General features: G+C 41.3%; 2 protein-coding genes across 2 annotated transcripts; one reads left to right on the top strand and one right to left on the bottom strand.

Moving 5' to 3' along the window:
- Window positions 1–218: 218 nt before the first annotated feature.
- srsf4 (serine and arginine rich splicing factor 4) lies at window positions 219–6176 on the bottom strand. The gene is made up of 6 exons (XM_044052372.1): window positions 5974–6176; window positions 4241–4449; window positions 2325–2431; window positions 1634–1848; window positions 1227–1304; window positions 219–1119 (listed from the first exon to the last, which is right to left on the bottom strand). Exons 1-6 carry the CDS (start codon window positions 6078–6080, stop codon window positions 639–641), a joined length of 1197 nt encoding a protein of 398 aa, XP_043908307.1. The 5' UTR covers window positions 6081–6176; the 3' UTR covers window positions 219–638.
- A 1187-nt stretch (window positions 6177–7363) lies between these two features.
- Window positions 7364–11597, top strand: xkr8.3 (XK related 8, tandem duplicate 3). The gene is made up of 3 exons (XM_044052366.1): window positions 7364–7977; window positions 8614–8801; window positions 9310–11597. The coding sequence occupies exons 1-3, from the start codon at window positions 7649–7651 to the stop codon at window positions 10071–10073; spliced, it is 1281 nt and encodes a 426-aa protein (XP_043908301.1). The 5' UTR covers window positions 7364–7648; the 3' UTR covers window positions 10074–11597.
- Window positions 11598–12237: the final 640 nt, after the last annotated feature.

The raw sequence follows: 12237 nt of genomic DNA, 5'->3' as shown, positions 1-12237 counted from the left end.
ACATACTATAGTACGACATTTTGGGGGATTTTGGACGACATACTATAGTATGACTTTTGAGTGATTTTGGACGACATACTATAGTATAACTTTTTTGAGTGATTTTGGACGACATACGTTAGTATAACTTTTTTGAGTGATTTTGGACTCGCATTCTAAAAAGAGCTAACACAAGTGCTAAACATTTAAATAAAATGGAAAGAAAGAGGAGAGCGTCATTAATCCAGAACAGGCAATTTTTAATCTGAAATAAAACGATACAAGGGTTTCACTAACGGCGAGATTTGGATCATATTCCCACCAAGCATATTGACAAAAAACAGTTTGCTAATACATGTGATTAAAAAAGGGGGCTACGACACACACCACATCATCATTGAAACTTATAAAACTGAGATTTGCACCCTGTTATTTCATTAACACCTCCATACGAGACAAGTCTAATGACAAAAAATCTGCTGCGTCAAAGTCAAATGAAATGGAGAAGCATGTGCATAAAAGACATCGGCCGAGTGTCTGGTATTCTACTGCTATTTATCAAAAACAGGAGGCGGGCTAGTGTTGAGGGGTGTGGGGAATGTGGACGAAGGACGAGGGGAGGAGACACTGGGCTCAAGACAAACTGTCCAAAACATGAACTAAGAGCGGGAACGGGAACGAGACGGGGAGCGAGATTTGGAGCGGGACTCTGAACGTGAGGCGGACCGGGAGCGGGAGCGCGCTTTGGCAGGTGAGGGAGAACGGGACTTGGATTTGGACTTGGATTTAGACCTGGCTCTGGATTTGGACTCGATGGGGCTGCGGGACCGGGAGCGAGAGCCCCTCTCGGGTTCACCGCCCTCATCGTCGCTCTTGGGCTGCTCACGGCCCTTTGAGCCAGATTTCCTGGATCGATCTTTGATTCCCGACCGAGAGTGAGACCTGGATCGAGAGCGGGATCTGGACTGGGAGTCGTCCTTCTTGCTCTTCTTCCCTTCTTTCTTGCTCTTTTTGCTCTTGGGGCTGCGGCTCCTGCTGTCCTTGCTCTTCTGAGCCCCGTTGCTGCGCTCCTCTTCCTCCTTCTTGCCCTTGCCCTTGTTCTTCTTGCTATGAGATCTGCTGCGGGAGCGAGACGCCGCCCTGTTGGCAACACATTATTATTATAGTATTATTATTAACCAAATCATTTTACAACATAGAGATAATACAAAAAAGCCCACTACTGCTCATTTTATGTGATTTCTTACCTGGAGCGGGAGCGACTACGACTGCTGCTCTCACTGCGGCTGCGGCTCTTGCGAGATCTCCTGCTCCTGGACCGAGACCTGACAAGAACCATTACAGTTTTAATGTACGTTATTGCTTCACGAGGCTCATGTTACACATTCAGATACAAAAAATGTGGTGGCATTTAAAAAGTTACAATTTTTTATAATCCAGATGCATCGCAATGTGTCATGTATTTTTGGCTTTTTAATGTTAAATACAAAATTGACAAGAAAATGAAATTGTCAAATTCTCCTCTTTAAAGAAAAACATCACAGGCGGCATCTCACCCCAAAATGTAAGATGAGGAGATTGATATAATATGGATATATATGTTATATAACAAAGATAGGTTTCAAAGTCACATATACAAGTAACCCTGTCTCACCTGGAACGGCTGCGACTGCGGGAGTATGAGCGGCGGCGGCGGGCTCCGGCGCGGTCCTCAACCAGTCGGATTTTCCTGCCGTTCACCTCGGTGCCGTCCAGCTTCTCCAGCGCCCTCTTCATGTCAGAGTAGAGCCTGAACTCTATCACTCCCTCGTTCCTCCGGCCCTTGTGGGTGTCGGCATAAGTCACCTCCCCTGCCTGCCTCATGTAGTCCTTCAAAGACAAAAAAACAAACGTGAGTAAACTGTTACCAGAATATGAACCAGGAACATTAAATCTGGTAGTAGTGAGGAATCATTACCATAAACTCCACATCACTAGGAGGTTGGTGATAAACCCTTTTGCTTATTAATGCTAGGCATTTCCTATTTAACCTATTATGTTACAACTTTGGCTAAAGGCTAGCCATTAGAGTGTCAAGAGCCATTTTGTGTCTTTCTGCCATCCATTAACTTCAAAATATTTCATTCTAAAAGCTGATGGAGTATAAACTTCTCCTTGTGTTTCCTCTCAGTTGTGTGTGTATATGTATGTATGTATATATACACACATATATACATACACACACACATATATATACACACACACACACACACCTATATCCATATCTATATACACACACACACACACACAAACATACATATGTGTGTGTGTGTGACCTTTCTGTCATCGTTAGACGTCGCTCATACCTTCAAGTCCTGCCAGCTGCAGCGGCTGGAAAGATTCTCAACAATGAGCCGATAATCTGTCCTTATAGGTGGACCGTATCTGTCCCGTCCCCAGCGTCCATATCCACCTTTCAAGGCAACAAGGAAAGAAAAAGAGAAATGAGAACCAGGCAGAAACTGAGAGGATGCAGTCAATCTAATCTCCAAGCTAAATGCTACAAAATATATACAAAGAAGGGGAAAGGGTAAAAAAAATTTAAGGAAAATAAATCCTATTTAGCTCGATTTATAAGCCTATGACACAATGTTAGCTCATTATTTTTTTTTAGTAAAAGCTGAACAGGCCTATTGACTAAATAAGAAAATGAAAAATTTAAAAATCATAACTGATCGAGGAAGTAATTCCGGTGAACTAAATCAAGATTCTATGCTACTTTTTAAAAAACAAAGAAAAAACATTTCACTGTTACAAAACATGTTCTGTTTTCAGGCTGAACCCACATCTCTTCCTAACCCCATGGCATCCTCACCACCCGGCCTGGGCCTAATGGGAAAAGCGGTCTTCATTCACAATGGCTCCCTTTTTTGGTCTGCCCAGGGGCCCAGAATGGTCAAACCACACTCTTGGAAAGGGGGGACACCATGGCCAGCAATAGGGGCAGGCAGTCAGCAAAGGACTCTTTCAATTAAAACATTGAGGTTCTTTGTTAAATCTTTACCTTTAAATTGACAGTCATTTTAAATAAAATAAAAAAATGGAATATAAGACATCAATAGATTACAGGATATTTGACAATTTTTTTTAATTTTACAATACTTAAATTAAAAACAATTATAATTTTGCCATTTCCCCATCACATATTCACAACACATGTAAATGGTTCAAGTCATTGGTGGCTCTCGTGCAATAAGGTCATACTGTATGCTCATAAAGACTCTTTACTCCTGCTCCCACTGTTCTTTTAGGCTACATCCATCACACTACCATCACTTTCGTTTTTTAAATCTCAAAAATCCTCAACCCCGCTAGCTTTGTGCACAAGTACTACTTCGTCTTCGTTTGTGGTGCATTTCCGTGGCACAATACAGTGCCACCTACAGGCCTGGCATACACACTATGCTACAGCGTTTAGTGTTTTTGGGGAGCTTCATGTGCAGAGAGACATCATTCAAACATCATCAAAAATGTCAAACAAAGACTTCAAAAGGAAAAATTGTGTTTCTCGGTGGATAAGGCCATTATCGGAAAAGGCAGAAATTGAGAGGTTTGGAAATGTTGACAATCAGATGTGAATAAAAAGCTTTGTTCACACATACTTTCAGTTTTAGTTTCAGGGAGTTGACTGGAAGCTTAAACACTCATCTGGACACGGGTTTAAAAATCATTGTTTTCAAATTTAAAGGCAGTAGTATGGACGTAGCTAAGAGAAAAGAACTATCCCAAGTGCCGTGATAATGACAGTGACACATTCACGGTCTGCTCCTCGTATTTGCAAGACAATATGGAAACGAAACTGCTTCTGTGCCGTGAACTGTCCTGAAACTTATACACACCTGTTTGTTAAACAGGTAATCGAAAACCTGGATGGCCAGAACTTTAAGACTAGGAGTGCGAAGGTGAGAATGAGTGAGAGTGTTTTCAGATCCATTAAAAAACTGGCAAATTTATGCCACCGTTGTTTTTTTATGTACTCGAAAAACAAGTCCTGAATAAAGCACCGGCTTCCTTGATTCCTCCTACCATAAATTCCTGTTATAAAACACTTGAATGTGTATGTACATACATGTATATTAAATGCACATCAGCCACCAAGGACGAGCTTTAATTTTTTTGCCCCTTCGAAATTTAGATCAATGTTTCCCTGTAATGAATAAAAATGTTCTTATCAAAGACATAATTGAAGTGAAATACAAACAGTTCTCTTGTGGACACTTACTCCTTCCACCACCTCCTCCTCCGCCGCCGCCTCCTCCTCCGCCACCTCCTCCTCCTCCACCCCCACCACCACCACCACCATAGCCTCCATCACGGCGGGGTCCTTTGGTGTGCTCCACGATGACCCGCTCTCCACATAGCTCTTTGCCGTTCAGGTCGTACACAGCGTCATCTGCATCACGGGGATCATCAAACTCAACAAACCCATACCTGGAGAGGAGAAGGCACTTATTTTAACCCTTGGTTTTAAAAAATGCATTGATTTTCTAAATTTGGTTTTGTTGTTCAGAATACAATTTAACATGCAATAACATTTCAGCATGTACACATTAGGGTTGTAACAACTATGCAATTAATTGATTACTAGTGAAATAATCAATTTGAAACTGAATAATTTAGGTTTGTGGACAAAACGGGACATTTGGGAATGTAATTTCAAGGTTTGGTAACATTTTCTGACATTTTACAGACCACAAAATTAGCCGATATATCAAGAAAATAACAATCATCTCAATCAAATCATGTTTATGTACAGGTGTACCTTTCAACACATTGCTGGCAATGCAAATGGTCAAGGATGGTGAAACAATTACTATTCAACTACCTTGATAATTGAGTCATCTGATTGATTAAATATTTTTCCATCAAATAATACAAATTGAACAGTTTTGGGTTGTGAACACACACTTGAGAACATCATTTCCACGTTTGGTAAACATTGATCAACATTTCCCAACAGTATACTCAATTAATCGAGAAAATTATCAACCGATTAATGGATTATGAAAAAAATAGTTGTAGCCCTAGTTATAAATCTATGGCACCCACAGAATTGCAGCTTGGTTTAGAAAACTACACTTCAAATAAAAGCCCTTGTCTATTTTTATGATTTTTTTATGAGCAATATTAGGGAACGCCATGTTCTGTTGAATCGGAGGCTTTTCAGATGGAGCTGTTGCCTGGGACAGTTTCAATTTCAACGATCGTAAATCTGAATCTTAATTTAGCACGAAGGTTCATATTCGATAGGTTATGTGTCACATTCAAAACGCCCGTTCTCACATACAAAGCCATGCACGATCTGTTTTAATCCGATTTTAAAATGAATTATAGATATACACACACACACACACTATATATTTTATAGCTACTTTAAATCAACTCGTTACATAATTTACACGTTGACGTGCCAATTTGTTTTAGTACAAATAGTGTATCCAAATTAGTAAATGTCCGTCTCTCGTTAAATATGCGTGTGATTGAGGTGGTGGGATGGAAAGCTGTGCGAAACGTACATAATACAAAATAGATGCTATGACAAAGCATTAACAAAGTAAAAGCTGAAGTGTCTGAACATGAGTGGGATTGTGGTTAAACATAATGGGAAAACGATTTACTCAAACGATTTACAGAAACGATCGCCCGTGACATTGCCACGTCTAACGTATGCTAACGTTAGCTTCAACCGTTTCCGGGGGAAAGCGACGCTACAACGAAGCCCGCCAAATACAAGACCCGTTCATTTGAAATAATAAAGTGCGCAATCGAGTGGAATAATTATTTTATAAAATGTGTGGCCACTGTTTATTCGACGGTCGTGGTCAGTGCAATGTAGCATTACCTAACCAGACACGCTGCGACCGACAAGGCCTCGCGCTAGGCCCGTGGTCGACGTTAGCTACGAGCAGAAGAAAAAATCCGGAATAATAAACAGTGTAAGAGCTTGAACGTTACCCATTTTTCAGGTCGACCTCCAGAATCTTGCCGTAACCCTTGAAGAATCTCTCCACGTCCTTTTCTCTGGCCCTGTAGCTCAGCCTTCCGATGTATACTCGCGACATTTTGTTAGCTTCTGTGTGCTACCGAAGCGTGAGCAGAAGCTAACGGGAACCCCCACACACACACACAGATGGAGAAAGGGCCGCGCGGCGGCGGGGACACACATACACGCGCTCCTCTCACACAATAGGTTGCAACCATAAGGGGCGTGGTTTATTTACACTACATAGGTTTCAAACTCGCTGCTCTGAAGTCCATTTTCTGTGGCCCACCACTTAAAATGTTTGTTTTTATAGATTCATGTTGCATCATAAATGTTTTCCTGTGAGAATTGCATTTCATTACGCATCAAACACCTTTATTTGGAAATTATGCAAAATATCAAATGTTATAGCTATATCACCATAGAACATCATGATATAGTTTTAAGATAATATTGCCCACCCCTACTGTTGTTTTTTCCCCACAAAGTTGGACTTTTTCCCCCCACTTTACTGGCCCCTCTTGACCAGACTTGAAGCTCATATGGCCCCAAGTAATTTGAGTTTGGGCCCGTGGGTCTACAACCTTCAGTTGCAAGTGGCAGTTGAACATCCCTCACCTCACTCTACCTTTCCAAGTGTGTTGGAGAAACTATTTAGCCTTCACTTAGCAACAAAACTGTAAAAACATGGTAGTGCAAATATTATTTTGATCGATACTAGCAAAATCACTGGATCAGATATCCGACAGATAAAATGTAAAATACAACACAATCCAAAAATCCTATATACATATATATATATCGCACACTTCACTATGCACAGACTGTAAAAATGCAAATAAAAATCAGCAAAAATATTTTTAGCAGAGTTTGGGCTGTTTATTTCCTCTTTTTGGGAGAACAATATTTGTTACACAGTTGGAGAATTATGTCTCTCAACATGTAATGCAGCCACCTACAGTCCATATAAGGAACATTCAGCTGCAACATGCACATTTTTGTGAATGTTAAATATTGCCTAATTTTACACACTGTACCTATTTACTACAATTTAAAAGGACTAATTGATCAATCCATGTATATCTAGTTTGTGGGAGCTTGAGGGAGGGCCATTGATTACCAATTAAGGCTGCAACGATTAATCAAATAATTGATTAACAATGTTAACAATAACATTTTGATAAATGATTAATCTACATAAATAATTGAATCTGACGTTTTTGGACAAAACGCATTTGGAAACAACAACAAGATGATAAACATTTTCTGACATTTCCTGGACCAAACAACGAATCAATTAATCTAGAAATGGTTATTCGGGATCTAGCCCTTGGACTGTACCAGTTAGCCGCGGTGGGCGGGGCTAACAACTCCACATACAAACACACGCTGCTAACTTGTGCGGGGCTGTTTTTTCTAACATTTATTAACACTTTTCCCCCCGAAAATAATGACTTCTACATTTTAATGTCACTCTAATGAAAATCGCTTGACGCTCTTGCCAAATTATGAAAGTTGAGACAACTTCATCCAGACTGTGGAGTCAGTTTGGGAGAGAAATAACGGTCCGCGGTGTTAGCTGAATGTTAGCCTCGCAGCAACAGGTCAGCTAGCTGCTGCTGCTGCTGCGATCTACGTTGCTCCGTCATGGAGGGCTCCGTCTTCTCGAAATACTCCTGGATCGACTTCGCCTTCTCTGTGGTCGGGGTTTGCACTTTCCTCGTGGACTGGGGCTCAGATGTGTGGGTGGCCACCGAGTTTTACTGCCGCGGGGACTTCCTCTGGTTCGCGGTGCTGGTCGGCCTCATGGTCCTCTCTTCGTTCGTGGTTCAGATGTTCAGCTGGTTCTGGTTTAAGTACGACCGAGAGCTGCCGGGGTTCAATGCGTCTCCCAGCGGAGGAGGGACCGTGCTTTTCGGGGACCGAGTGAAGCTTTTCTGCCTGTTACATGTGCTGCAGTTGGGTTTCTTCTTCAGGTCAATACCCTAACAAACAAACATGAAATACTTTTTTATAAATGTAATGGAGCAGTTGCAGTTCACATTGTGATGTATATTTTAATCTTATTGATCAATATGAAGTATGTTTAATCAATAATAGCCATCATGTTTGTGTCACTTATTTTCCCAGTCTACAGTATTAGTTGTTTTGGTTCTTAAAATGTCTTCACAAAATTGTGAGAAAAAAGTGGATAGATTGATTGATAATAATAATTCCTTTGTTGTTGTTGCAGCCCTGCAGCAATACATACAAATCAGCCTATTCTCAAAATTGTGAAGGTGCAAATTCATAATTTTTAGTCTTAACTGCAGTGGCAGTTCTATTCCCACAGGGAAAACTGTGCAGTCAAGCAGGCAGTACAGATTTGACAGGTGCTGTTGTAATGAATACAAGTCAGGTGTGACAACCTGATCTTAAGTGAAGGGACTGAATTCATAAGATGCACAAACAATGAGTTCATGATGTGTGAACGGGGCAAAATATGAAGTCGCTGTTGTTCACTCCTAATGTCAGTTTGATTCTTGTCAGAAGCTGCATGACTTTGTGTGTGTGTCATGTTCTCACGGTGTAGTCATCGTCACATGACCTCTTTCACATGTTCATCTTCACAGGCACATCTCGGCCATACGTCAGGGATTCAGAGTGTGGTGGCGGAAAGAGGAAGGGTCGGAGTATGCGGTTTACCTTACCCACGACCTGAGCATGCTGCGACTCATCGAGACGTTCTGTGAGAGCGCGCCTCAGCTCACACTCATGATCTATGTCATGCTGCGCACCAACAAGGCCAGGGCTGTCCAGTGTGAGTTCCTCATTTAGTGCAGCACAAGTCTGTGGTAATCATCCAGGAGATGGACAAGTTTTAATTAACAAATCTACACTCGAGGAAAAGATACAGAAAAGGATTAGGGCCACATGTAAAAATGTTTTGGAAACAAAATACTAGACTTCTGACCTTAATATCAGAATTTTTTTGTCTGAGATTAAACTCAAAAAACAGAATTCTGTAAAATGTCAAATCTGAGAAAAATTTATACTGAGATTAAAATCAGTAAGAGAATAAAGTCAGAAATCTGTAAAAAATGGCAAAAATCAAAGAGAAAAAAAAGCTTTATTTCAGATTTATGACTTTAATCTTCAAAAAAATGTAGAGATCAAAAGCAAACCAAACTTCACAATGTGTGAATCAAATATAGCTGTGAAGTTCATCATGACATAACCACAAGTGTGTGTTGACCTCGTTCACTTCCTCTCAGTTGCGTGAGTGTATGCTTACGATGGTGTAACTTCTGGTTTTTTTTTTTTGACAGTTGTGAGCATTGCCGCGTCGACCACGTCCATGGCGTGGATGGTGGTGGATTACCACCGCTCTCTGCGCTCCTTCCTACCGGACAAAGCCAAGCAGGGCTGGTCTTCCTCCTTAATCTACTTCCTGTGGAATCTACTGCTCATCGCTCCGCGCGTGGCGACACTCGCCCTCTTCTCCTCTGTGCTGCCCGGCTACATCGCCGTCCACTTTCTCCTGCTCTGGCCCGTCTTTGTGTTGTGGGCGTGGCGACAGAAGACAGAGTTCATGGACAGTGTGGGTGGGGAGTGGCTCTATCGGGCCACCATAGGCCTCATCTGGTACTTTAGTTGGTTTAACGTCGCAGAGGGTCAAACCCGAGCCAGAAGCCTCATCTACCACGCATTTATCACCACCGACGCGGGACTCCTGGTGGTGACATGGTGGAGTTACAGAGACCCTATCCAGACAGAGTCGTATGCGCTCGCTCTTGTCATCGCTCTGCCTCTCACTTACCTCCTGGGTCTGCTCTTCAAATCCCTCTACTACTGCTGCTTCCACCCCAAACTCTGGAGGCCCCCCGTGAGGGACCCGGGTTTGCCCGACGACCTGCCCGATGCCCAGGTGTCCATCAGAGACATGTCCGTCCAGGATGGAACACCTTCTCTCACCACATTCTCTCAGCTTCTCAACAAACGAATGGCCTGCCACGCTTCTTTGTTCTACTTGGAACAGAGAGTCGTTAGAAAGACGGACAACACAAACAGAGCAGAGTCTTCACACCTCTGATGTTGCCATGTGTGTCTCACCTGCAACTGAGTATATGCACAGTCACTTCCTGGTTTTCAATAGTCCCACACAATCCAACCAATCAGTCCCTCACAGCTTTCATACTAGGGGTGGAAATCTACTGTTTTTTTGATGGATTTTAAACACACTGTTTTTTTTGTTTTTGAATATTCTCAAGTTTATTTGCTCCAAAAAACAAAAAAACAGTGTGTACTTAATCCATCATTAAGTACACAATTGTATTTACTTCCATTCGAACAACATATTTCACTGGAATCTAAGAAAAAATAACAAAAATCTAAATCACTCACTTCTTCTTTTCCCCTGTACTTCATATGAACCAAAATGTTTCCACATGCCACCCTTTAATCCAGATTATGCTGGTCGGATTTTATACTTTAGCGATAGTGAGTAGTGAGTAGTGACTTTTGGGTGGAAATTAAAAGATTTAGTGACATTTATCAATTCTCTGCGAACAACAATGTTGATTAAGCGCTCTACCTCTCACTGTTTGTGCTGCCATTTTACCTGCATGGGTATCACCTGAATGAGCCCCTGGTGAAGGAACACGATTCTGTATTCTCGTGCTTTCACCACAGGTATCTCTACCTGAAACAACAGTTATATGATAAGCTCAATTTCTAGTAAATAACAGGTTACATTTGATATTTGATATGATTTTTTTTTCTCTCTTCACAAGCGAGTGAATGTATTTTACCTTTTTTTGTACACTGAGTAATGTTGTACTTGGTGGAAATATGTATTTACCATGTTGCTAAGGCTTTGAAGGAACTTAAATAAGGATTTGATCATAAGCTTTTCTTCCTCTTGTTACTGAACTGGCTGAACAGCTACAGTGTCTTAGGTCAAGTGCAGAATATTTACATGTTTAACTGAGAACTGGTTGTTCTGTGTTTTACAGTATCTAACAACGCATCTCTCTGCCTTTAGGCGTCAAAGTTTGAGTGTTTATTCATCTTGTTTAGTTTAATTGTTGCCAAAGTCAGTCTTCACTCTCAGGTCAGACCAGGGCTGCGACGATTAATTGATTACTAAATGAATCGTCAATTCTGATGATTTAATCGGTTTGTGTTTAATTTAAACACTTAAAACATGTTTTCAACTGGGTTAGCACCAAAAAACAAATACATTGAATTCATTTGGTTTGTGTTCATTGTTATTTTGAGGTTTGATCAACATTTTCTTGACCAAACTATTAATCGATCATGGAAATAATCGTTAGTCACAGCCCGAGTTCAGACTTTGACAATCTTCAGTCTATCCAAAATACCCTATTTGTGTTATTTTAAGTTTTCATGTTAAGTTAGAAACCGTATGAAGTGATTGAAAAATATCCACATTTGAGTAATTAAAACAGTCGCTAAGTGTTAAAAAAAAATGTTTTAACACTGGGGGCACTGAACGTCACTGTTTGTATAGCACATTAGTGTAAACGCTCTGGTATCAAACCACTTTTTTGAAAACCGTGTAATGAAGTAAAATGTTCACGTTTTTTCTACAGTCCCTCTGTCTCTTATCAGTGGTATTGTAACGTCACAGCAGGAGTCTGCTCCTCTTTTTCTTCTTTACTTCGTTTTCTTACTTTTAGTAAATTGTAAATAAAGTCAGAGCTTTTCTGTGTGTTTTTACATCGAGGAAAGACGCATTTTCAGGACAAATGGCGCATTTCCATCGGCTCTACTCGCCTCGCCACGGCTCGGTTTAAGTAGCGTTTCCACTAGCGTAGTACCTGGTACCAGGTCAGACGAGGTTCCAAGCGTGCTTTAAAGCAGGTATTATGCGATGACTGGTCAGACTGCCGGCCGCTGAGTCCCGTCACAGGAACAGACCTCCCACACACAAGTCAAGCCGAACAGCGCTGAACTGTAGATCACTTAAAACTAAATCCTAACAACATGGGTCAATCTCCAACAACTACCAGGGAAACCTCAATATATAACAGGAGTCTTTTAAAGTGGAGTGGTGTATTTTAGGAACGCGAGCCCCAGACCGCTGCCGCTGTAGTCTGTGGAGTAGGAGGCTGTACTCCGGAGACGTGTGGACCGAAATCAAGCCGAACAGTAGATAAATTAACTACTTAACAATCCTAAATACGTGGGTTAATCTCCAACAACTACAGACGTGTGGTGTAAAGTCACTAGTC

The sequence above is a fragment of the Solea senegalensis genome, linkage group LG20 (genome assembly GCF_019176455.1).
Source record: "Solea senegalensis isolate Sse05_10M linkage group LG20, IFAPA_SoseM_1, whole genome shotgun sequence".
Lineage (NCBI taxonomy): Eukaryota > Metazoa > Chordata > Actinopteri > Pleuronectiformes > Soleidae > Solea > Solea senegalensis.
The sequence above is the reverse complement of the archived record's forward strand: the minus strand, read 5'-3'. Positions and strand labels throughout refer to the sequence as shown.

Bases quoted from the DNA above. Each gene is read 5' to 3' on its own strand.
- srsf4 (XM_044052372.1), bottom strand. From the start codon at position 6,080: ATGTCGCGAGTATACATCGGAAGGCTGAGCTACAGGGCCAGAGAAAAG. The intron at 1,849-2,324 runs GTATGAGCGACG...TTGTCTTTGAAG, and splicing joins GCAGCTGGCAGGACTTGAAG to GACTACATGAGGCAGGCAGG. The intron at 1,120-1,226 runs GTAAGAAATCAC...TGTTGCCAACAG, and splicing joins CGTAGTCGCTCCCGCTCCAG to GGCGGCGTCTCGCTCCCGCA.
- xkr8.3 (XM_044052366.1), top strand. From the start codon at position 7,649: ATGGAGGGCTCCGTCTTCTCGAAATACTCCTGGATCGACTTCGCCTTC. The intron at 7,978-8,613 runs GTCAATACCCTA...TCATCTTCACAG, and splicing joins CAGTTGGGTTTCTTCTTCAG to GCACATCTCGGCCATACGTC. The intron at 8,802-9,309 runs GTGAGTTCCTCA...TTTTTTTGACAG, and splicing joins CAAGGCCAGGGCTGTCCAGT to TTGTGAGCATTGCCGCGTCG.